Genomic DNA, 25,861 nt, shown 5'->3' on the forward strand with positions numbered 1-25,861 from the left:
CGGATCTGACATATAACACGTACATCTTCATACAGTAAAAAGATTTAACACCGGCCTATTTGATACTGATATCAAGTTTAACTCAAAGTTATAAATATTCTAATCACTAATTTACTATTTCCCAACCTTTTCTGGACAATGAGGTTGATGTTCCTCAGGGCGACATACTGCACTTCTGGCTCTCCAGAGAGTAAAGTGACAAGCGGAGGGGCTAACTTCTTCAGCAGCATATTGTAGTAGTCAGAGTCCTTGGGTAACAACTCTAGAAACTTCATTAGGACTTTGACCGCTGAAAGCACCACTGCAGAATTGGCATGGGACAGCCGAGGAGTTACCCGCTCACAGATGCTGAGGGCAGAAAAGAAAAATTAGTATCTTAAAGTATCATTCCTTTGATCAATCCATTCTATAAGGTATTGTGTCAGAGTCCCATAACCCAAATATCAAGAAATTAAAGAATCAGTTAGAAAAGTCAAAGTTCCATGCTTAGGTAAAACTGGGATCCAACACTGCAGATGCCTCATTCCCAGCAAAATACAGACAGAATAAGGAAATGAGAAGACTTCAGAAAATCAGCAATAAGAGATGTTCAAACCAGAAGGAAACCAGCAATATCCCAAACACTTGAGCTCACACCATTTACCTTCTTGTTTTATAGTCCTCTTTGTCTCCCCACATTATGTTAGGGCTCCCTGCCTTACAGCCCACTTCTACTCAACCTATAGGAAGTCAAAGTAGGCATTCTGAGAGCTATTTCACAGTGAGAGATTATCAACCCACTGTGACTGAGGGTGTCACTGTAAGATACAGCAGAGAAAACTAACCAACTCGCTGCTCTCAAGGTAATATGGCAATCTCTGCAAGAGGTTTGGTTTTTAAACACCAGAACACCAGTGCAATATTCTCCCAATTTCTTCTTTTCTAACCCCTGCCACCTATACTTAAATGTCTCATGAAATCTTGGATATTTAATTATCATAGGTGTTCTGCAAGAATTAACCTCATTTTGATAGCACTCGGGTAACATAACTTAGTTTGTTAAATTAAGTATACAAGGCTGTGTTTCTATTCCTTTATCTGCTCAGCTGAGTCCTGACCTCCTTCAGAACTTCTCAGCAAGGCCTCCCCTGGTCACTCTTTTATAAAAATGAAATTCCTGGGGTAGGCATTTGGTGCAGTGGTTAAGATGCCACTTGGGATGCTCATACATATATTTAAGTCCTGGCTCTTCCACTTCAATCCAGTTTCCTATTAATGTACACCCTGGGAGCAGGTATTGGCTCAAATAATTGGATCATTGACACCCAGGTGGGAGATCTGGATTGAGCTCCAAGCTCCTGGCTTTAACCTGTCCCAGCCCTGGATACTGGACTAGCAGATATCAGATTTCTGTATGTCTCTCTCTGCCTTTCAAATAAAATGAAAACATGTAAGAAAAAAATTTAAAAAAAATTTTAAAAGAATCCCTCACCCTAAAATGCCTAGTATTTCTTAGATCTCCTTGCTACTTCCTATTTCTTGCTAGCACTTATCACCATCTGACATATTATATACTACAGCATATACACACATTATACATACTTCTACCCTCATCCCTCAGAATAAATGGTCCATGAGGGTCATGATTTTTATCTGTTCATCGCTGTAGCCCCAGGGTTTGGCACACAGTATGGGCTTTAAGTGAATGAATGAATGTGCGTGATGTCAATGATCAACAGAAAATAAAATTCTACATGAAGTTCTTTCCAAAATATATTTATACTTTCATTAATGGAAAGAAACTACCAAGGTGAACTTTAGTTAAGTCCAGAGGGAATAATTTCCCAGAAAAATGAATAGCACTTAACATTCTAGTAGCTTAGAAATCAGCTTCAGTTGGGCAAGGAAGGTTCTCATCTACCATAATTAAAATGTGTCAACTTTAATGAAGATCCAACATTTCTTCAGAACTACTTTTCCTAGTAAGGTACATATATATATATATATATATATAAAATGCCCAATAAGAACTGGTGGTAATTCCAATTTTGTAAACTTAAATGTGTACAGGTTTAAGAAATTTACTGTCAATTTTTGATAGTGAAAATTCCCAGCACTAAGGTGGCAGAGGTCTGAATAGAACAAGGTGAACTTCTGAATCTTCTCCCAATTCAGACTGACATCATTTCTGTCTATAAGGGAAGGCAGCAGGTATTTTGCTGGCTTTTACATACTTTTTCTAGTGCTGAACTATAGGCAGTACTCAGTTCACTAACGAGAATGAAGTCATTTATTGTGTATCTAAAAGACTGCAAACTCTGCCACTGCAGACATATTCAATAGCCTTTGTTTGCTACATGCCAGAAACTGGGAGACATGAAATGATGAAGAGGAAGATTTTAGCTAAAGTAACTACATCTTTCCAACAATAAATGAAAAGTACCTGTCTTAAATTACACAGTAATTTTTGCATGGTTTACTCTATCATCTAAAATATACCTAAAGCCAATGAGAAAATACCTTGGAGATAGCAATATCCACCCTACAAGTCACAGACCTTCTTCAACCTAATAGACTCTTATCCTAACAGCAGACATCAGAAATTATTGAATCAGGCAAGACTACTAAACACCATCCAGGAAACAGACTGACCTCTGAGCCTCCCGGTCATCTTTCGGGTTGTAATTAGACAGGCAGTCCAAGATGAAAATCTGGCCCCATTCGGTGCACTCATTCAGGGCTGTCAGGAGCTTATTAATGTTCTGAGGGTTCAGATCAAGTAAGTTGCTGTTTGGGTGAGACTCACTGATTTCAGATAATGCTGCTACAGCATTAGCCACCACCTGAGAAAGAAGCAGATACAATCTTGATTTACTAAGAACAGTATAACTACAGACAAACCAATCGACCTCCAGATCACTCCACAGATCTCAACTTAAGACGCTCCTGCACATTTTACTAAGTCAGACAGAAACAAATAAACTGCTTTCAAAACATGTATTAAACTATCAGCAATGGCATATATGGTTTCCTAGTGGTCAAGAAACCAAAAATGACAACATTTATATATTAGTAGTCACACTGATTTAGTATTAAAACATGCATTACCATTTCAATAATACTCAGAAATGTTAGTATCAAGTCAACATATAAACTATAAAATCACTGAATTCAAAAAATATATACATTAGGCAACAGAAAAACTCTAAGTCAAATAATTTCACATGTGTACAGATGTATATGTATTGGGGGTAGAGCTGATACTATCATTCATATCACATGTCTTATAGTAAGAATATGTAGGTCTGGGATAATTTAATCCAACTCAAAGGTTAGTTTTAGTTGAGGATAAAATCTGATGGTATTTGTGTTAAGTACTTTCTACAAAGCCTTATGCAAATTTAAGATAGTTATATTACTATAGTTCATCAAGTATGTAAGTTGTAGTTTTTCACATTAAGATTTCTGAAACTGGTATGCATTTTATAATTAAATGGTCTGTGAAGGGGCCAGCGCTGTGGCGCAGCGGGTTAACAACCTGGATTGAAGCGCCAGCATCTCATATGGGCGCCAGTTCAAGACCTGGCTGTTCTACTTCCAATCCAGCTCTCTGCTATGGCCTGGGAAAGCAGTAGAAGATGGCCCAAGTCCTTGGGCCCCTGCACCCAAGTGGGAGACCCAGAAGTAATGGTCTGTGAAAGCACTTTTATTTCCTAATATACAGAAAATAATAACTTCTTATATCAATGGTTTTGTGGATTCAATGAAATATTTTATTTTAAATATATCCTTCTTTCAGATATGTAAATGGAAAACTGCTACTTTAAACAAGAAAGTACACTTGTACCCTGACTCACAGATCTAGGAATCCATGCAGTTCAAAGAAGACAAGACAATATCAAAATTACATTACTTCTAACATAACAAATTGAGGCTAATATTGTGGTGTAGAAGGTTAAGACTCCACTTGGAGCACCAGCATCACCAGTTCAAGTTCCAGCTGTTCCACTTCCGATCCAGCTCCCTGCTAATATGCCTGGGAAGATGGCCCTATTACTTGGCCCCTGTACCCACATGAGACCAGGAAGAAGCTCCTAGCTTTGGCCTGGCCCAGCCCTGACCAGTGCAGCCATTTGGAGAATGAACCAGCAGCTAGAAGATTATTTCTCCTTCTCTATTTATGCCTTTCAAATAAATAATATACATCTTTTTTTTTTTTTTATGTGACAGATAAAGTTAGACAGTGAGAGAGAGAGACAGAGAGAAAAGTCTTCCTTCCATTGGCTCAGGCCCCAAATGGCCGCTACGGCCAGAACTATGCCGATCCGAAGCCAGGAGCCAGGTGCTTCCTCCTGGTCTCCCATGCGGGTGCAGAGCCCAAGCACTTGGGCAATCCTCCACTGCCTTCCCAGGCCACAGCAGAGAGCTGGACTGGAAGAGGAACAACAGGGACTAGAACCCAGTGCCCATATGGGATGCCAGTGCCACAGGCGGAGGACTAACCAAGTGAGCCACGGCACCAGCCAATAATATACATCTTTTTTTAAAAAAAAAAAGTATAAATCTACTTGGCTGGCGCCACGGCTCACTTGGCTAATCCCCCACGTGCGGTGCCGGCACACCAGGTTCTAGTCCCGGTCGGGGTGCCAGATTCTGTCCCAGTTGCTCCTCTTCCAGTCCAGCTCTCTGCTATGGCCCAGGAAGGCAGTGGAGGATGGCCCAAGTGCTTGGGTCCTGCACCCGCATTGGAGACCGGGAGGAAGCACCTGGCTCCTGGCTTTGGATTTGCGCAGCACGCCAGCCGCAGCACGCCAGCTGCAGCATGCCGGTTGTAGCAGCCATTTGGGGGGTGAACCAACGGAAGGAAGACCTTTCTCTCTGTCTCTATCACTAACTCTGCCTGTCAAAAAAAAAAAAAGTATAAATCTACAACAAATGACTTTAAGTTGTTTAAAAATTGTAAAACACTGCATCTCAATTCACAATAGCTAAGATATGAAATCAACCCAAATGTTCGTCAACTGAAGACTAGATAAAGAAATTATGGGACAGGTACAACATGGAATATTACACAGTGTTTAAAAAAAAAAAAAAGAAAAGAAATCCTGTCATTTGCAACAAAATGGATGAAACAGGAAAAACATTATACTAAGTAAAATAAGCCAGTCCCAAAAGGACAAATACCATATGTTCTCCCTGATCTGGTTTAACTAATAGAGCACCTAAAAGGTAATCTACAGAAGTGAAATTGACACTTTGAGATACAACGACTTTTAACAGTTCTTGTCTCAACTGTTGAAGTTTTTTTTTTTTTAAATAATATTTGTTGAACTCTTTACTTAGTATAAAGTTAATTGCATGTGTATAAAGTTAATTGAAACAGATCTTAGTTAAGTAAGAATGGGAATCAGGGCCGGGCGGCTCAATAGGCTAATCCTCCGCCTCGCGGCACCGGCCGCCAACACACCGGGTTCTAGTACCGGTCGGGGCACCGGATTCTGTCCCGGTTGCCCCTCTTCCAGGCCAGCTCTCTGCTATGGCCTAGGAGTGCAGTGGAGGATGGCCCAAGTACTTGGGCCCTGCACTCCATGGGAGACCAGGAGAAGCACCTGGCTCCTGGCTTCGGATCAGCGCGGTGAGCCAGCCGCAGCGCGCCGGCCATGGTGGCCATTGGAGGGTGAACCAACGGCAAAGAAAGACCTTTCTCTCTGTCTCTCTCTCACTGTCCACTCTGCCTGTCAAAAAAAAAAAAAAATTTAAAAATTTAAAGATGAGCAAAGTGATGCTGAATATAAATATTCCATAAATATAAATGAGATATGATAGAAGTTGTTTCAGTGATTATATATAAAAAAGATTCCCCTCCAATCACAATTTCCCACTTGCCAATCAAACCCTTTTTACATATAAAAGAATTAATATAAGGTCTGATAATAGAAAATATATAAGACGAGAATCATGAAAATTAAAGAGGACAATGGGGAAGAAGAGTGCTCAACAGATGAGCACTTAGAATTCCTGTTATCTTCATAAGCAACTGGATATTTAACCAAATGAATAAGGTAGCCAGTAAGTTCTGGTTTTTAAATAGGTAATTTCCACTTACTATCACATTGTAACAAGAAAGGAAACAGAAAATTAAGTCTAATTAAAAGATGCAAAAAGATCAGACTAGAAGATTATGTTTGGCAAGAGAAATGTTTGCACAGAGAAAAGAGATCACTGCCAAATGGTCACTGTGTCAGTCACTGACCAGGAGACACTCTTCCACTCCCAATATCAAAAGTCTAGAACCATTCCAAATTCCTTCCATTCTACCCCTCCACTTTCATCTTCCTATTTTCATACTGTTACATTTGCCGAAATGTAATGAAGCAGGACCATAAGGGAGTGTTTCCAGTTCTCCCAGTCAGTAGGCCATGAGAACAAAGTAAGCCAAATCTAAAATAAAGACTAATTTCAAGACAGAAATTGGTGGTTAAGGTATATAAGACCATTCACTTGTCATTGTGTTTCTTTGAAATTTTGTACTATGTACATATTTTATCTGTTTTCTAAAATAAACTTCAAAAATAGCTGGAAACTTAAAACTCCCTTCTTCTAAGAGAGCCTTTTCCTGGGGGCTGGTGCTGTGGAGTGTAGCTGGTTAAGCCACAGTCTGCAGAGCTGGTATCCCATATGGGCACCAGTTTGAGTCCAGGCTGTTCTACTTCCAATCCAGCTCCCTGCTAATGCTCCTGGGAAAGCAGAAGATGGCCCAAGTGCTTGGGCCCCTGAAACCACGTGGGAGACCCAGAGAAAGCTCCTGGCTCCTGGCTTCAGATCGGCGCAGCTCCGGCTGTTGCGGCCATCTGGGGAGTGAACCATTGGATGGAAGACCTCTCTCTCTCTCTCTCTCTCTGCCTATCCTCTCTCTCTGTGTAACTCTGACTTTCAAATAAATAAATAAATCTTAAAAAAAAAATAAAAAAATTTTTTAAATTAAAAAATGTTTATGTTGACATCTAAGTTACAAAGGAGTCAAAACAAATTAAAACTCTTTTATTCATCTTGCCTCCCAATTATTGAAGTTAGGTTCTTTGGGAGACTGCAACTCAACATTCCCCACTCCTCACCCTCTACAGACATTGCTATACAGACACAGATATTAAATACTTTATAGAAACAGATATTAAACATATACACATTAGGGGTCATCAGAAAGTTCATAGAAAATGTACATTATGAAATACACAATATTTTTTGCACCAAAATAATCTTTCATCTTTTAATTCTGCCTTCCATGAACTTTCTGAAGTACCATGATAAATATAAAATCACATTGAATCCTAGACAAATCTTTCTCAGCCTTAACTTCAGACTTCTCACTCTGAAAGTTCCTATGGACCCTCGGAGTTTACTAAATGTTTTTTTTTTTTTTTTTTTTTTTGTTTTTTTTTTGACAGGCAGAGTGGACAGTGAGAGAGAGAGACAGAGAGAAAGGTCTTCCTTTACCGTTGGTTCACCTTCCAATGGCTGCTGCAGCCGGCGCACCGCGCAGATCCGAAGCCAGGAGCCAGGTGCTTTTCTTGGTCTCCCATGCGGGTGCAGGGCCCAAGGACTTGGGCCATCCTCCACTGCACTCCCGGGCCACAGCAGAGAACTGGCCTGGAAGAGGGGCAACCGGGACAGAATCCAGCGCCCTGACTGGAACTAGAACCCGGTGTGCCGGCGCCGCAGGCGGAGGATTAGCCTATTGAGCCACAGCACCGGCAGCCAAATGTTTTTTAATAAGTCCTATGTATCTTGCTTTTTAGTTCATACATATTAGAGTGACTGAACTAAAACATAAAAGACTGTAAGAGCTAAAATCTATTAACCATGTCCTTCTAATCCTCTTAACAACTCAGGTAGTTGCTACTAAAGTTACAGATAAGGAAACAGACCCAGCGTAAGTTCAGAGTTGTTCAGCAGAAGGAGATGATATTTAAATATGAATGCAAAGTCAACCAGGAGAAAAGGGAGAAGAGCCAGGGTATGGGAGGATAACATAGTCAAACATTACTTCCAGGCAAAGGTGACACACAGGTTTATACAAGGAGAAGTATTCTACTTCACACATTTCACAGATAATCATATTCTGGCGGCATTTTAGAGGTATGATTTACTGTCTAGCTATAAAATCTGAGTACAGGCCGGCGCCGCGGCTCACTAGGCTAATCCTCCGCCTAGCGGCGCCGGCACACCGGGTTCTAGTCCCGGTCGGGGCGCCGGATTCTGTCCCGGTTGCCCCTCTTCCAGGCCAGCCCTCTGCTGTGGCCAGGGAGTGCAGTGGAGGATGGCCCAAGTGCTTGGGCCCTGCACCCCATGGGAGACCAGGAAAAGCACCTGGCTCCTGGCTCCTGCCATCGGATCAGCGCGGTGTGCCGGCCGCAGCGCGCCGGCCGCGGCGGCCATTGGAGGGTGAACCAACGGCAAAGGAAGACCTTTCTCTCTGTCTCTCTCTCTCACTGTCCACTCTGCCTGTCAAAAAAAAAAAAAAAAAAAAAAAAAAAAAAAATCTGAGTACAAGCTATACCTATCTAATATGTAGCAATTCTGAGGACATAAATTTTACCTCATTTTTTAAAAAAGAGTAAATTGTAACAGGGGGTATGTTTAGAATGAAAAGAATCCCATAAGAAAGGACTCCAAAAGAAAATCTAGATACAGGTTAGGAGTGAAATATCATACAGATACACTTCTCTGAGATGCTATACACATCTCCCTGTCTCTTGGAAGGCTTTTCACCTTGCATTCCAATTTCACTCATTCACACAGTTTGGGAATCCAAAGAATTTACCACTTTCCAGTACAGCGACTTCCTATTAACTAAATTACTATCTGGAACCCTTTGATTTCCAGCAATGACTTTAAAGATCACACTTTAAAGATCATACCAGTGAACAGATTTATGCTTCCATTTTTCTGTTCAATTTACAATTCTTTTGGCCATTGCCCTTGAAGATGTGAATACAATGAAAACTGTAGAATAATTGACCAAAACAATTATGAAGAAATACTAGGCAATTTATATATTTTTATCCTCTTTTAAAAATCAACAATAGTTTAGAATCTTGCTATCTCCTTTATTGAGCTGCTTCAAATAACAGGTAAAGCACAGGAACACATTTATTTGTTCTAAGCATCTCAGTCACTATCATTTTTTCAAGCAGACAATGGCATGCAGTACTAATTAAATTTTTGTCCCCTCTAAAATAAATGAAACTTATAGTTTATAAATTAAGCCACAACACTGCCTGGAATATTAACTGATAATATGCCTACCATGTTACATCTTATATTGTTCCATTTTTCCCCCATCTTCCTCAGTGGAGTGACAGCTCAAACTACCTAGTTGAGCCAACACATCTCATTATGGCAAGGAGGTTTGATTACATGGAAACAAGATACACAAACAATAATGTTCATTATTCAAATATCTTAAGATACTGTTAGGCACTGGTGTTTTGGCAAAGCAGGTTAAGTTGCCCTGTAATGCTGGCACCCCATATAAGCAATGGTTTGAGGTCTGGCTGCTCCACTTCTGATCCAGTTCCCTAATAAAATGCCTGGGAAAACAGCAGAAGATGAGCCAGTGCTTGGACCCCTGCCAACCACATAAGAGACCTGGACAGAGTTCCAGGCTGACTTCAGCCTGGCCCAATCCTGGCCATTGTGCCCACTTGGGGAGTAAATCAGCAGATGAAGAGCTGATTTACTGTGGTGGTATAGTGGGTAAAGCTGCCACATGCAACATCAGCATCCCATATGGGCACCAGCTGGAGTCCTAGTTGCGCCATTTCTGATTCAGCTCCCTGCTAATGCACCTGGGAAAAGCAGAGGCCTAACTACTTGGGTCCCTGTCACTAACATGGGAGATCCAGAGGAAGCTCTTGGCTCCTGGCTTTGGATAAGACCAGCTCCGGACATTGCAGCCATTAGGGGAGTAAATCTGCTGCTGGAAGATCGCTCTCTCCCTCTTTCTCTGTAGACTCTGCCTTTCAAATACATAAATAAATAAATCTTCTTAAACAAATTAGCAGATAAAAGCTGTCTCTCAGGGACTATGCTGTGGTATAGTGGGTAAGGCTGCTGTCTACAGTGCTGGCATCCCATATGGAAGCCAGCTGCAGTTTTGGCAGCTCTACTTCTGATCCAGCTCCCTGCTAATGTGACTGGGACAGCAGCAGCAGATGGCCCAAGTACTTGAGCTTCTGCACCCACATAGGAGACCTGGAAGAAGCTCCTGGTTCTTGGCTTTGAATTGGCCCACCTCTGGCTATTGTGGCTATCTGGGGAGTGAACTAGGGGATGGAAGATCTCTCTCTCTTTCTACTTGTCAAATAAGTAAATAAATCTTTAAAAAAAAAAAATGGGGGCAGGCATTGTAGTACACTGGGTTAAGCCGCTGCTTTGGGATGCTTACATCCCATATTGAGTGCTGGTTCAAGTCCCAGGCTCCTCAGTTTCTGATCCAGCTTGCTGGCAATACACCTGAGAAGGCAGAGGATGATCCCTCAAGTACTTGGAGTTTCTGGATCCTGGCTTCAGCTGACCCAGGTCTGGCTGTTGCAGGCATTTGTGGAGTAAACCCCATGGATGAAAGGATATCTCTCTCTCTCTCTCTCTCTCTGTCATTCCATCTTTAATAAATGAAAATAAACTTGAAAAAAAATTTTTTAAGTCCATTTTTTCTCTCAAATATTTCATGAAAGTCAGATTAAAAAAGCATTAAGTGATAAAATTACTATAGGAAAATGAGGTGTGAATGATACTCAAAAAAGACAAGGAATGAAAATTAATAAAGTCCTGTTATTTTATATAAGGCACATGCCACTAGGAATCGGACTGAAGATCAGCACTTGATCAACATCTTACTTCAGAAGACTTCAAAGTTCTCACTGCAGATGTGCTGGTGTTCTCACATCTAGGATGCTGTCTACAGGAATACTAAGGCAGATGCCCAGGAAATGTTCACTTCCTTTGTAAAAGTCTAATGTTTGCTGATGCAGTGCTGCCACCATGTGGAGCAGCCTCTGAAGAAGTGGAAGAAAATCAGTCCTTAAGAGCAGTAATAAAATGATTCATATCCATTATCAGAGTAAGAAAACTGAGAAGATTCCCTTAATAAAACAGTGCTCAGATACCTAGAGATCTTTATGTATTCAAAAAATTGATTGAGAAAATAAAAATTGTAAATGTGTATATGCACACATACACATACACTAACATGGTATCATATACATATACATCCATGAAGGCATTAACTAAAAATGGGTTTTGGGTCTCAGAACCAGATTGGAATCCTGCCTCTTGACTGCTAGCTGCATGACCTTGGATAGCTCCTTTATCTCTCTGCAGGAGTGAACATTTCTTGATCTGTAACATGGAGTAACTTCTACTTCACAGGGCAGACATGAGAGCTGAAGTAAGTAAAATACTCAAAGTAAACACACCTATCATTGTGCTTAGCACAGAAGGCACTTAAATTTAACTTTCTCTTTTCCCAATGACACAAGACCATCATAGGCCTTAGAAACTTCCTAGATGTTTGACCACTAGATCCTGGATGTCACTTTACATTCGTGCACTCAATCTGTCTCCCCTCAGTAGCATGTGATTCCACTGATAAAAGGAAAATCAGTGTTCTAATGATAGTTGTAAATTCTTTAAGGTACAAAGCAGGACATACACTTGAGAAGAAAAGCATGGACTTGAGATCAAAAATAGGTGTATGTATATTTGTTGGTTAGCTCTTGAGACTAAACTTTCCAGTTCCTCACTAAAATGAATCAAACACTCAAAAAATGACAGGTATGTTGTATGTAAAACAAGTTCAGAACAAGAATTAGGCAAACAATGGACTCCATGCATAAGACTAAAGGAGGCACCCAGCTTTCAGGCTCATGCATATATAGATTTAGTCACTAAAAGTGAGGGCATTTTTAGTTTACATTCTGGGCAGCCCTCTAGCAGTACGTCAAACAATATCAGAGAAAATTTCTGCTAGTGAGAAATCTAACAAGACTGCAGAGAGATTTTCTATTTAGAGAGGAGTAGGCCCAACAATTTGGTATCTAATGCTGACAGCCAGTTCTAAGAAAAATCTGCAGCAAAGAGACAAGACCAACCAAGTAACCTTAAACTTTCTCTAAAAGTCTCCTCAATATTTGTGAATATCTCCCCAAATACTTTGATTTGTTGTAGTAAAAACAGGTCAAGAATTCTTACCAGCATTCTCCAGCTTATTACATTATAGCATATTAAAATAGATATTCATTTATGTGTTACTTGCTTAAATTACAGATAGTAAGATAGAAAAATAAAACAAGATTGCCATGAACTGAAAATGCTCTGATCTCATCAAGATAAATGAGCTCACTTATTTACTGTATTCATGTATTCTCTAGTTGTGAGTATGTTTGAAGATTCTAACAATAAAAGAGCATACCTCGGGTGATTACTGACGTCATAAAAAAGTGTCAATTGTTAAATCAACAAGAGGAGTCACTGTGCACTTACTCCTCATGTAGGATTTCTGTCAATGTGCTGTACTACGTGAATTAACAGTAAAACTAGTATTCAAACAGTACTCTATACTTTGTGTGTCTGTGTGGGTGCAATCTGTTGAAATTTTTACTTAGTATATACTAAGTTGATCTTCTGTATATAAAGATAATTAAAAATGAATCTTAATGAAGAATGAGATGGGAGAGGGAGTAGGAGATGGGATGGTTTGTGGGTGGGAGGGAGGTTATGGGGGGAAAATCGCTATAATCCAAAAGTTGTACTTTTGAAATTTATATTCATTAAATAAAAGTTTAAAAAAAAAAAAATAGAAAAGCAAACTAAGTAAATAAACGGCATGTATATTTCAGGTGAGTACCATGGACTGGATGAAAACCAGCCCTCTCTACAGGCTTAAGAATCTCCTTTCAACTGAGCAGGATAAAGATCTCTAAGTGCTACGCAGGTGAAAAAGAAAAAAGAAAAAAAAATTCCTTACTATCAAACCTTCAGCTGATCTTTAGCCCTGACCATCTAATTTTACAGGCCTAGGCATTTAGTGTAAAGACACTTTTTCCCCTCAAACTGGAGTTGCCCATGTGAGTTCAATTTTCACCTCAATCCATTCTGAGCACCTCTGAATATTTAATAAGTTTCCACAGGGTACATGATATTCTGCTTATCTGGTTGGTGCTTGGAGCTCAAGTACTTCTCATCGCCTCATTTGTCCTCAGGTAGAGAATTTCAAAAGCAGTTGCTCAGAATTAAAAGCAATGCCAAAAACATAAGTTGGTAGCAGCTAAACACTCTAAAAAGTAGATCTCATTGGTTTATAAACTCATTTCTTTATGAATACTTTGAGAAAGTGTCACATAGTATTGTCTGGGTGAGAGAAGAGCAAGACTGACTTCTTTTTTTTTTTTTTTTTTGACAGGCAGAGTGGACAGTGAGAGAGACAGAGAGAGAAAGGTCTTCCTTTTGCCATTGGTTCACCCTCCAATGGCCACCGCTGCAGCCGGCGCACCGCGCTGATCCGATGGCAGGAGCCAGGAGCCAGGTGCTTTTCCTGGTCTCCCATGGGGTGCAGGGCCCAAGCACCTGGGCCATCCTCCACTGCACTCCCTGGCCATAGCAGAGAGCTGGCCTGGAAGAGGGGCAACCGGGACAGAATCCGGCGCCCCAACCGGGACTAGAACCCGGTGTGCCGGCGCCGCAAGGTGGAGGATTAGCCTATTGAGCCACGGCGCCGGCTCAAGACTGACTTCTAACACTGGTGAAGATTTTCCGTCAGAAATCATGGTTAAATCACTTCCATACCCATATCCATACCTACCCCCAAGCCTAGGAGATGGCTAAAAGACGGCTGATGCTAGTTAGGACCTAAGTACTTTTCTTTTTCTTTTCTTTTATTTATTTGAAAGATTTATTTATTTATTTGAAAGGCAGAGTTACAGAGAGGCAGAGGCAGACAGAGCAGTCTTCCATCCGCTGGTTCACTCCCCAAATGGCCGCAACGGCCAAAGCTGGGCCAACCCGAAGCCAGGAGTCAGGAGCTTCCTCTGGGTCTCCCATGCGGGTACAGGGGCCCAAGGACTTCACCCATCTTCTACTGCTCTCCTAGGCCATAGCAGAGAGCTAGATTAGAAGTGGAGCAACTGGAAATCAGACTGGTGCCCAAATGGGATGCCGGCACTGCAGGCAGTGACTTAACCTGCTATGCCACAGTGCCAGCCCCTTAAGTACCTTTAAAAAGTGGTTTGGGGCTTGCAGACCTGAGAGACCCAAATGAAGCTCCTGGCTTCAGCCAGGCCCAGCCCTGGCCATTGTGGCCATCTAAAGAGTGAACCAGCAAACGGAGGATCTTTCTCTGTAGGTCTGACTTTTGAATAAATGAACACTTTTTTAAAAAACTGTAGTTTGCTTCATTCCGTGACCTTAATACTAACTTTGAAGGATCACAAATGGAAGCCAAGGATACCAATAGAATCAGGTGAACCCAAGGAGAAATCAAAGCAGAGATCTGAGCAGGTAATATGCAAGTAAGAGAGAGTATTTCAGGCAAATTCCAACTATTCAAAATGCTCAACAGAAAATATTTAGAGATTATCCACTGAATAATTTTTTAATATTTATTTATTTATTTGAAAGGCAGAATGAGAGACAGAGAGAGTCTTTCATTCACTGGTTGACTCCCCAAACAGCCACAACAGCCAGAGCTGGGCCAGGCCAAAATCAGGAGCCTAGAGCTCCATCCAGGTCTCCCATGTAAGTGGAAAGAACCTAAGCACTTGCACCATTTTCTGAGGCTTCCCCAGGCCCACTAACAGGGAACTGGATTGAAAGTGGAGCGGAGGGTGTGGGTGGGGCTGGTGCTGTGGCGTAGTAGGAAAAGCCACCGCCTGCAGTGCTGGCATCCCATATGCACGCCAGCCAGTTCAAGTCCTGGCTGCTCCACTTCTGATCCAGCTCTCTGCTGTGGCTTGGGAAAGCAGCAGAGGACGCCCCAAATCCTCGGGCCCCTGCATTCACATGGGAGACCTGGAAGAAGATCCTGGCTCCTGCCTTCAGATAAGAGCAGCTCCGACCGTTGTCTCCAACTGGGGAGTAAACCAGGGGATAGAAGATCTCTCTCTCTGTGTAACTCTAACTTTCAAATAAATAAATAAATCTTAAAAAAAAAAAAAAAAAGAAAGAAAGAAAGAAAGAAAGTAGAGCAGCAGAGACTATGGTCTGCTGGCACTTACATGGCAGCTACACTTGCTGGCCACAAAGCTTGCCCCCAGCTGATTCTTACTGTTATTCACCTTCAAGTAAACACTGGGTTAGAAAAAAAGGAGAGCACTTTAAAGAAAGCAGCTTATTCCCTCACTTCTTGGCATCTGTGACACCTTGCATCCCATCAGAGTGCCAGTTTGAGATCTACTTGCTCCACTTCAGATCTAGCTCCCTGCAAATGCACCTGGGAGCAGTGAAGATGGCTCAAGTATTTGGATCCCTGAGGGAGACTGAAATGGAGTTCCTAGCTCCTGGCTTTGGCCTGGTCAAACCCTGGTTGTTGCAGGCATTTGGAAAGTGAACCAGCAGATGGAAGATCTCTTTCTCTCACTCTCTCTCCCCACCTCTGCCTTTCAATAAATAATAAACCTTAAAAGAAGAAAAAAATCCCCTACTGTGTATGGATTTTATTTTCTTTTTGGTACAAAGATAAACACACATTTTAATTCCGTTTCCCATAGACTTTTTGAAGTAAAAAATGTGAGTGCAAAAATTTAAATAACAATCTGAAGAAAATGAAAGTACTAGTTTGCTTCTGAGCAAATACAGGAGTAGGTACAAATGTCTGATTTAAAACTCTTGTACTGAGTGCTTGGTTTGCACCTCAAAAATGCCTCAGGGATGAGATATACCATCTATAGTACACACAGAAGTCTTGTTTCCCACAGGTATCCTGTGATCCAACATCTCAAAGACAAAGTTGTGTTAAACACACCTTGACAAGGACCCATGAGGTCAGCGCTGTGGTGTAGCGGGTTAACACTCTAGCCTGAAGTGCTGGCATCCCATATGGGCGCCAGTTCAAGACCTGGCTGCTCCACTTCGGATCCAGCTCTCTGCTATGGCCTAGGAAAGCAGTAGAAGATGGCCCAAGTCCTTAGGCCCCTGCACCCACGTGGGAGACCTGGAAGAATCTCCTGGTTCCTGGCTTCAGATTGGCACAGCTCTGGCCATTGCGGCCAACTGGGAAGTGAACCATCAGATGGAAGACCTCTCTCTCTCTGCCTCTCCTCTCTCTGTGTAACTCTGACTTTTAAATAAATAAATATATCTTTAAAAAAAAAAAAAAAAAAAGGACCCATTTTAAATACTGCTCTCTTTGTAAAAGTAGAAGTCTATTACCATTGGATTTGAATCTGCTATGAGATCCCGTAGAGAATCCAGAAATCCTTGATCTTCCACCATCTGGGCATTGATGTCATGGAGTTTTGCCACACAGACTGCTGCTGTTTTTCGAACATACGGATCTTCATCCTTCAAGCACTTGCGGAGGGGTTCACAGAGATACTCTGTGATCTTGTCTACTCGGATGCAGCCCATAGTTCTGACTGCCAAGGCCCGAATCAAAGGATTGGGATCTTCACAGTCCTGCAAAAAACATCCACAAACAACTCTAAGTGTACCTGGTGACTAATAGTAAACAGTTCAGTACATGAGTCACAAAAGATGATTTCATTAATTCAAGCATCCAGTTACATTCTACCTCGAACCCAATCTCCCACACTATTCTTTTCCTAAGTACAAGGCTTCATCATCAATTTAAGACTTTAGGTTATGAACTCATTTAACTGTTTATATTCACAATAAAGAAAGCCCAGTAGAATTCACTCCAAGGCTAGGTAGAAGCCTAACAAATTGGTATGTTGCATCCACAGCTATTAGTGGATCTGCCCTAAAAGCAGAAAAGGCCTCTGGGTTTGTATTTTGGTATAGGAAAGTAAAGGGGAATTGGAAAGACACTGTCCTACTCTGTCAATTCATTACTATTAAGTAGAGAAAAAAGAGGGCTAGATTTCTCGGACTAAGAACCAAGAAAATAAAGGAGAACGTAGGAGCTAGTTGAAGGCAGACATCAGTACTTCGAGTTAAACAGCAGAGCAGGCCCTCCAAGGTAATAATAGGCCTTTTCCTTTACTAGCATGTGCTGCCAAATATAGCTCAAGTAGGACACTGAGAAAGAATTATTTTAAATTGTCCTATATCACAAAATTTCTTTAAACCATATAAAACTATGTACAGCTCTAACTTCTGAACACTGTAAACTAATTTCTTCCCAATGATATTTTCCATCTATGAATCATTAGGCAGGAAGAATGAACTGTTATGTTCTCTTGGTACAATATAATTAGATAGGAAAAGAAGAAAACATCCATAAGAAATAATAAGGTATATTGGTTATTTTTCAAGACAGTTTAAATAAATAGAGAAGTTATTTTTAGAAATGCTAATTTGGGGGACCAGCACTGGCATAGTGGTAAAGCTGCTGCCTGCAATGCTGGCATCCCATATGGGCACTAGTTCCAGTTCTGGCCACTCCACTTCCAGTTCAGTTCCCTATTGGTTGCCTGAGAAAGCAGTGGAGGATGGCCCTTGTGCTTAGGCTCTTGCTGCCCATGTGGGCCCTTGGATGAAAGATCTCTCTCTGTCTGCCTCTCACTCTCTGATTCTAAGACAGACAGACAGACAGAGAGTGCCAGTTCAATTCCCAGCTGCTCTGCTTCCCATTCAGCTTTCTATTATACCAAGGAAGGCAGCAGAAGATGGCCTTAGTACTTGGGTCTCTGCTACCTGTGTAGGAGATGAGGATGGAATAATCTTGGCTTCTGGCTTCAACTGGGCCCAGATTCAGCTGTTGGGGGCCATTTGGCGTTAACTAGCAGATGGAAGATCTCTATGTCACTTTGTCTTTCAAATAAATAAATAAAGTTTTTTAAAAAATGAATGAAGTTATGTTCACGATTTGCTTAAACATTATCCAGCAACAGGGGCAGGAAGTTGGCACAATGGTTAAGACCCTACTTGGGATTCTCCATTCCACACTGGAGAACCTAGGCTTATATCTTGGCTCTGTTCCTGATTCCAGCTTCCTGCTAACATACAACCCTGAGAGCTTCAAGTGATGGCTCAAGAAGTTGGGTACCTACCATCCATACAGGAGACCTAGATTGAGTTCCAGATGCTGTGGGCATTTGGGAAGTGAACAAACAATGAGAGAGATCTCTGGCTGCCTATCTGTTCCTCCCATACTCTCTGTCTTTCAAATAAATTTTTTACAAATCCAACAGAAAAGGAGGTGGGAATCTGGAAAGTATAGGGAGTATAAATTCAACAACAGTGGCCATGTGTCAATAACTGTGAAAACTCGCCTTTCAGTCCTTGCACACAGAGGAACAAGGCTGTGAATAGAGCGAGGCTTAGTGTGGTGCCACCATTTCTTCCTTCTTGGGTCTCTGTGCCTCCTCCAGAGCATCCAGAGGTTCACAAACTCCATGGTCCTTAGGAGCCACTAGGAGGAGGGCCCAGGAAGAATTTGCCATTTTCAGTGGAAAACAAGTAGAGGTTGCTAGTTATAATGACTTTGCATTTTAGATCTGGATTTGCTGTACCTTTTTTCATAGTACGTATGATACCAGCTGCTTAAGAAATAATGATGTGGTAGGGGCTAGGGCTGGCATCATGGTGCAGTAGGTTAATCCTCCACCTGTGGTGCCGGCATCTCATATGGGTGCCCAGTTCTAGTCCTGGCTGCTCGTCTTCCAATCCAGCTCTCTGCTAAGGCCTGGGAAAGCAGTAGAAGATGGCCCCAAGCCCTTGGGCCCCTGCACCTGTGTGGGAGACCAGGAAGAAGCTCCTGGCTCCTGGCTTCAGATTGGCAGAGCTCCAGCCAGCCATTACAGCCATTTGGGGAGAGAACCAGCAGATGGAAGACCTTTCTCTCTGTCTCTTCCTCTCACTGTCTGTAACTTTACCTCTCAAATAAATAAATAAAATCTTTAAAAAAAAAAAAGAAAAGAAATAAGGATGTGGGGCCGGTGCTGTGGCATAGTGGGCCAAAGCCTTAGCCTGCAGCGCCAACATCCTATATGGTCTCTGTTCGAGTCCCGGCTGCTCCACTTCTGATCCAGCTCCCCACTAATGGGCCTGGGAAAGCAGTGGAAGATGGTCAAAGTCCTTGGGCCCCTGCACCCACATGGGAGACCCGGAAGAGGCTCCTGGCTCCTGGCTTTGAATAGGCTCAGCTCCAGCCATTGCAGCCCTTTGGGGAGTGAACCAGCAGATGGAAGACCACTCTCTCTTTCTCTACCTCTTTCTGTAACTCTTTCAAATAAATAAAATAAATCTTTAAAAAAAAAAAAAAAAAAAGATGGGGCCAGTGCCATGGCTCACTTGGTTAATCCTCTGTCTACGGCATCAGCATCCCATATGGGCACCGGGTTCTAGTCCCGGTTGCTCCTCTTCCACTCCAGCTCTCTGCTATGGCCCAGGAAGGCAGTGGAGGATGGCCCAAGTGCTGGGGTCTCTGCACCCACATGGGAGACCAGGAGGAAGCACCAGGCTCCTGGCTTGAGATCGGCGTAGTTCTGGCCATAGCAGCCATTTTGGGGGTGAACCAACAGAAGGAAGACCTTTCTCTCTGTCTCTCTCTCTATCTATCAAATAAATTTAAAAAAAGAAAAGAAAAAGAATGATGTTTTAGGTCATCTATTTAACAGATAACAGTATTACAAGAAATGTAGTCTCTTTAAAAAATAGATCAAACTCTTGAACTCATAGCATACCAGGTATGTTTATAAATAAACTTATGACTTGAAAAAAATTTGTGAAAACCCCAAGATAGGTGTTTATGTATTCATCATGATATTCCCTCTACTTGAATACATTATTCCATAATAAAAAATAATCAAATGTTGGAAGATTAAACAAAACAAAAGTACCTCCTGCATCTTCCACTATTTCTAACTCATAAACATTATTTTGATAAAGATACAACAGAGAGAGCCCCAGTTTACTTGTACTACAATGATATGCCCAACCTTTGTCAGCGTCGGAAAGTAAAACAGTGCAGCTTCACCTGGCTTTCTTCTGCCCTTCTGGCAGGGATGCACCAAACCCCACTACAGAAGGCTCACCACATGGCTTAAATTTCCCTGGATGACACAATACTCTGGCAAATAGATGGCTTATCACATGAACATTTCTAGTCACTGTCAGTACTTCCCTAGAGGCCTTCCTTCAGAAGAAAACTTGTTTCTTTGCAACACAGAAGCTAACTATACTTAGCATCACTTCTGAAAAAGCTGTTTTTAGGTATAATGCTCTTGAGTCCTTGGGAAAAGTTACCTTCACAAAGCTGTTGACAGCCATGATGGCCATGTCTGGCTGACTCTTGGCGTAATTCATCAAGTAGAGATACACAAGCTTTTTTAGTTCCAAGTTGTCAGTCTGCATGCAGTTCACTACATCTGGAAAGAGAGAGCTGAGCAGAGAAGGGAAAAAGAAAAGGAAAGTGAATGGGAGTGAGCACCATGCTGCTGGACAGAATATTAAGAAATGGCTTATAACAGAGTTACTGGATGCAAAGACAAACATCCTCATAATGATAATTACTATCATGGAAATCAATTATAAAAGAAATTGTAGCACTGGTCCTAAGATCCCTAAATAGTTTTTGAAAAAATTTTGTATTAAGAAAATATTTCAATAAACAAAGAAATAAAATGAACTCAATGAACTCATCACCCACAGATACTGACATATTGATATATGCCCCATCTTGTTTCAGGAAATATTCTCAACCCACTGCCCCTACCTGTCCTCATCTCATCCAGTTGCTCATTATTTTTAAATGTATCCTAGACACCTTTCACCTGTAATATTTTAGTGTATAATTTAGGAATCTTTTTAAAAACTCACTACCTTTATGGGGCTGGCACTGTGGCGCAGCAGGTTAACGCCCTGGCCTGAAGCACTGACATCCCATATGGATGTCCCGGCTGCTCCTCTTCCAATTCAGCTCTCTGCTATGGCCTGGGAAAGCAGTAGAAGATGACCCAAGTCCTTGGGCCCCTGCACCTACGTGGGAGACTCAGAAGAAGCTCCTGGCTCCTGGCTTTGGATCAGCACAGTTCTGGCCATTGTGGCCAATTGGGGAGTGAACCATCGGATGGAAGACCTCTCTCTCTCTCTCTCTCTCTCTCTCTGCCTCTCCTCTCTCTATGTAACTCTGACTTTCAAATGAATAAATAGATCTTTAAAAAAAAAAAAAAACTCACTACCATTACCATACCAAAATAATTAACAGTAATTCATATCAATCCACTGCAGTTTCACTAGTTACAAAGCATTTTAGGGGCTGGCGCTGTGGCATAGGGTACAAAGTCACCATCTGCAGTGCCGGTATCCTACATGGACGCCAGTTCAAGTCCCAGTTGTTCCACTTCTGATCCGTCTCTCTGCTACAGCCTGGGAAAGCAGTAAAGGATGGCCCAAGTTCTTGGGCCCCTGCACCCTGGCTCCTGGCTTCAGATTGGCACAGCTCAAGCCATTGCAGCCATCTGGAGAGTGAATGAATCAGTGGATGGAAGACCTCTTCCTTACCCCACCCTCGCCTCTGCCTCTCAGTAACTCTGCCTTTCAAATACAATAAATAAATCTTTACAAAAAACAAAACAAAACAAAACTTTTTAACGCTCATGCTCTTCCATCCCTGACCAATGTGAATTCATCTCCTGGCCTTGTGATGTAATTCCTGCTTTCTCATATGATATAATGCTTCATCCAGGCTCACTCTGTTCATTTCTAATTTCAGACAGGAAATCAGTTATTTCTTTAAGATGCTGATTTCCTTTTTGTGGAATTTATTTAATCTAACATTATACATTCGGACAAATGAAAATTTGGGTTTAATCAAATATAAAGAGAGTTTATACTATTTACAAGTTCTAGCCATTTCATGATTTACCATTCTCCTATAAGACACAGAAGTTAGGAATTAATCTTCTCCCCAAGGCTTTATCAGAATACCTTATAAGTTGTAAATATTTCTAGATATCTTATTACTAACATAAAAAGTAACAAATGCATAATTTTTATAGAAAAGAATGATGAAAAACTGGCATAGCTTCTGTATACAAATAAAAACAGGTACAGAAACAGAAATTATTTACAGAACACAAGACGGAATGCAAGTCTAAAGAATTCACATCTCCAATGAACCAGTGATTTCTATTCTGGAAGGCAAAGAAACAGTTTATATGTATAGTACCTCTATGTATAGTCTATCTGTATAGTTCATGTACATGGAGATATTTAACAAACACTAACAAAGCTCTCCAAAAGGAGTTTTCCTTCCATCTCATGAGAGAACAGCTGATGTGCAAAAGAATCATAAAACTGGTAAACAAACATGAAATACTAACCAATAGTAAAATTAATATCTTAAACGATTCTAACTTGCCAAGATCAACAAGACTTAATTGTCAAAGCTTTAGAGGTAAAATCAATTTATAAAACTAGAAACCAGAACTTCTCATGATGGTAACCATTAGTCAAGAGTAGCCGATGAGTACTTACAATGTGGCCATTCTGAACTGAGATTTGATGTAAATGTAAATGGATTTTGAAGACTCCATGTGAAAAATATGTAAATAACTCATTAAAAATTTTATATTGATCATACATTAAAATGACAGAATTTTGGATATACTGGATCAAATAAAATATATATATATATATTTTAATAAATTAGTTATTTTCTTATTTATTTGATAGCCAAAAAGAGAAGTAGAGAGACAGAGAGGCAAGTCAGAGCACAAACTTGCTCCCCCATCTGCTGGTGCACTCCCCAAATGCTCACAATGGGCCAAGCCTAAGCCAGGAGCCAGGAACACAATCTAGGTCTTCCACATGGGTAGCAGGAGCCAGGAACACAATCTAGGTCTTCCACATGGGTAGCAGAAACCCAACCACTTGAGCCATCACTGCTGTTTCCAGGGTACACATGAGCAGCAAGCCAGAGTCAAGAGCCAGGTATCAAACCCACGCATTCAGATACATGATGCAGGCATCTTAACCACCAAACTCCTGCTCTAAATAAGATTATTAAAATTAATCTCATCTATTTCTTTTTACTTTTTATTATAGCTACCAGAAAATATTTAAATTATTTATGTGGCTTGCATTGTATTTCTATTGGACGGCATTGAACTTGAGGTTACTTGCTAAGGAGATTGAAGCATGATCATCTACAAGTAGCTACTCTCTTATTTATTCTGTTTCCTCATGTTATCTTTTCAGGCATAGCTTGCATCTTGTCCCTCCAAAAGAGTTCTCCAACTATTTCTATTTGAATGGATCTTTCTTTTGCAGAGTTCTTACTGCCTTTAATATATACATTTTAATACCTAATTACATAACTATATTTCATTATTCCCTAATTTTTCAAATTGGGGTCTCTTTAACTAGATAATAAACACCATGAAGGCTAATATACATCGACTATCCTTTAATTTTAATACTGACACAGTGGTTGGCGCTGTGGCATCCCATATGGGCGCTGGTTCAAGTCCCAGCTGTTCCACTTCCAATCCAGCTCTCTGCTATAGCCTACGAAAGCAGTAGAAAATGACCCAAGCCCTTGGACCCCTGCATCCATGTGGGAGACCTGGAAGAAGCTCCAGGCTCCTGGCTTCGGAAGGGACCAACTCCGGCCATTACAGCCATCTGGGGAGTGAAGCAGCGGATGAAAAACCTCTCTCTCTCCTTCTCTGCCTCTGCCTTTCAAAGAAATAAATAAATCGTACAAAAATTATATATATATATGTGTGTGTGTGTGTGTGTGTGTATAGTACAGTGTGTGCAGGTATCCCTAGTGGCATCTTAGGCACTATGCCAAAAGCCTATCTCTTGTGTTACCTTTTCTATCTGGTCTCCTGCCTGGTTATGGGAGCTGTTCTTACTGTATTGGTCTCAAGATCCCTTTTTTTTTTGGACAGGCAGAGTGGACAGTGAGAGAGAGACAGAGAGAAAGGTCTTTCTTTAGCCATTGGTTCATCCTCCAAAGGCCGCCACGGCTGGCGCGCTGCGGCCAGCACACCGCGCTGATCCGAAGCCAGGAGCCAGGTGCTTCTCCTGGTCTCTCATGGGGTGCAGGACCCAAGGACTTGGGCCATCCTCCACTGCACTCCTGGCCACAGCAGAGAGCTGGCCTGCAAGGGGGGCAACCGGGACAGAATCCGGCGCCCCGACCGGGACTAGAACCCGGTGTGCCGGTGCCGCAAGGCGGAGGATTAGCCTATTGAGCTGTGGCGCCGGCCTCAAGATCCCTTTTAAAATATTAATGTGTTTTGGTCCAGCGCTGTAGCTCACTTGGCTAATCCTCCGCCTGCGGCACTGGTATTCCAGGTTCTAGTCCCGGTTGGGGCAGCGGGTACTAGTGTCAGTTGCTCCTCTTCCAGTCCAGCTCTCTGCTGTGGCCCGGAAGGGCAGCGGAGGATGGCCCAGGTGCATGGGTCCCTGCACCCACATGGCAGGAGCCAGGTGCTTCTCCTGGTCTCCCATGGGGTGCAGGGCCCAAGCACGTGGGCCATCCTCCACTGCACTCCTGGGCCATAGCAGAGAGCTGGCCTGGAAGAGGGGCAACCGGGACTAGAACCCGGTGTGCCGGCGCCACTAGGTGGAGGATTAGCCTATTGAGCCGCGGCGCCAGCTTTTTTTTCTTAATTTCATTTCATTTTATTTGAAAGGCAGGGAGAAGAGACAGACATCTGTTAGTTCATTCCCCAGCTGCCTGCAAACTCAATCCAAGTCTCTCATATGGATGGCAGAGACACACATGCTGTTACCTCCCAGGGTATGTATCAGCTGGAAGTTGGAATCAGAAGCAGAGCCAGTATCAGAACCAGGCACAATGATTTGCAATGTAGATGTCCCAAGCACAAACTTAACTGCTATACCAAATGTCCAACTCTACAAATGATAGTTTATAAGTTAATTGAAATGTAGCATCTGAAACCATATGAATAAACTTTTGCATTTATTTGCATTAAAATCCATTCATTTATCATACATGTTGAATGGGTCTTTTACCCATAAGTAATTGTGATATATGCACTGGTCATTTGAAAAATACTGGTTCACTGAGCTATTTGGACCCTCCCAAAGTTGACACAAATAATCACATTCATTTATTTCTTTCACCACCAATCTCAGAAAAATCTTTAGGCCGGCGCCGTGGCTCACTTGGCTAATCCTCCGCCTGTGGCGCTGGCACCCCAGGTTCTAGTCCCAGTTGGGGTGCTGGGTACTAGTCCCGGTTGCTCCTCTTCCAGTCCAGCTCTCTGCTGTGGCCCGGGAGGGCAGTGGAGGATGGCCCAAGTGCTTGGGTCCCTGCACCCACAGGGGAAACCAGGAGTAAGTACCCGGCTCCTGGCTTCTGATCGGCGTAGCACCAGGCGTAGCGCCAGCCGTAGCAGCCATTAGGGGAGTGAACCAACAGAAGGAAGACCTTTCTCTCTCTCTCTCTCTCTCTGTAACTCTACCTGTCAAATAAATAAATAAATAATAAATAATCTAAAAAAAATATTTAAGCATTTAGAAACTGTCAAGCTCATGAGATACCCTTTCTAATACTCTAATTTTTACTTTAAACCTCAAAATTTACCTACTGTCAAATTTTTTCTTCTTGAAATAGCAGATTCACTTTGTTCATTTTTGGTAAAATGTCTCCCAAATGCCAGAGTCTGATTAAATACAGTCTGTCAATCCCTTTCAATAAAAATAGTGTTTGCAAGTCAAACAA

The 25,861-nt window shown here is 41.9% G+C and overlaps 1 protein-coding gene across 14 annotated transcripts in view; it reads right to left on the reverse strand.

Moving 5' to 3' along the window:
* AP2B1 (adaptor related protein complex 2 subunit beta 1) overlaps positions 1-25,861 on the reverse strand; it is a 153,867-nt gene that overhangs the window by 110,274 nt on the left and 17,732 nt on the right. For all 14 annotated transcript variants that reach the window (XM_002719241.5, XM_008271129.4, XM_070061057.1 and 11 more), the window contains exons 4-7: positions 20,404-20,539; positions 16,405-16,650; positions 2,632-2,822; positions 127-348 (exon numbers count right to left, since the gene is read on the reverse strand). In XM_002719241.5, coding sequence (XP_002719287.1) covers positions 127-348; positions 2,632-2,822; positions 16,405-16,650; positions 20,404-20,539 — 795 coding nt within the window. The remainder of the gene's footprint in view (positions 1-126; positions 349-2,631; positions 2,823-16,404; positions 16,651-20,403; positions 20,540-25,861) is intronic.

This window comes from Oryctolagus cuniculus, chromosome 17, assembly GCF_964237555.1.
Source record: "Oryctolagus cuniculus chromosome 17, mOryCun1.1, whole genome shotgun sequence".
Lineage (NCBI taxonomy): Eukaryota > Metazoa > Chordata > Mammalia > Lagomorpha > Leporidae > Oryctolagus > Oryctolagus cuniculus.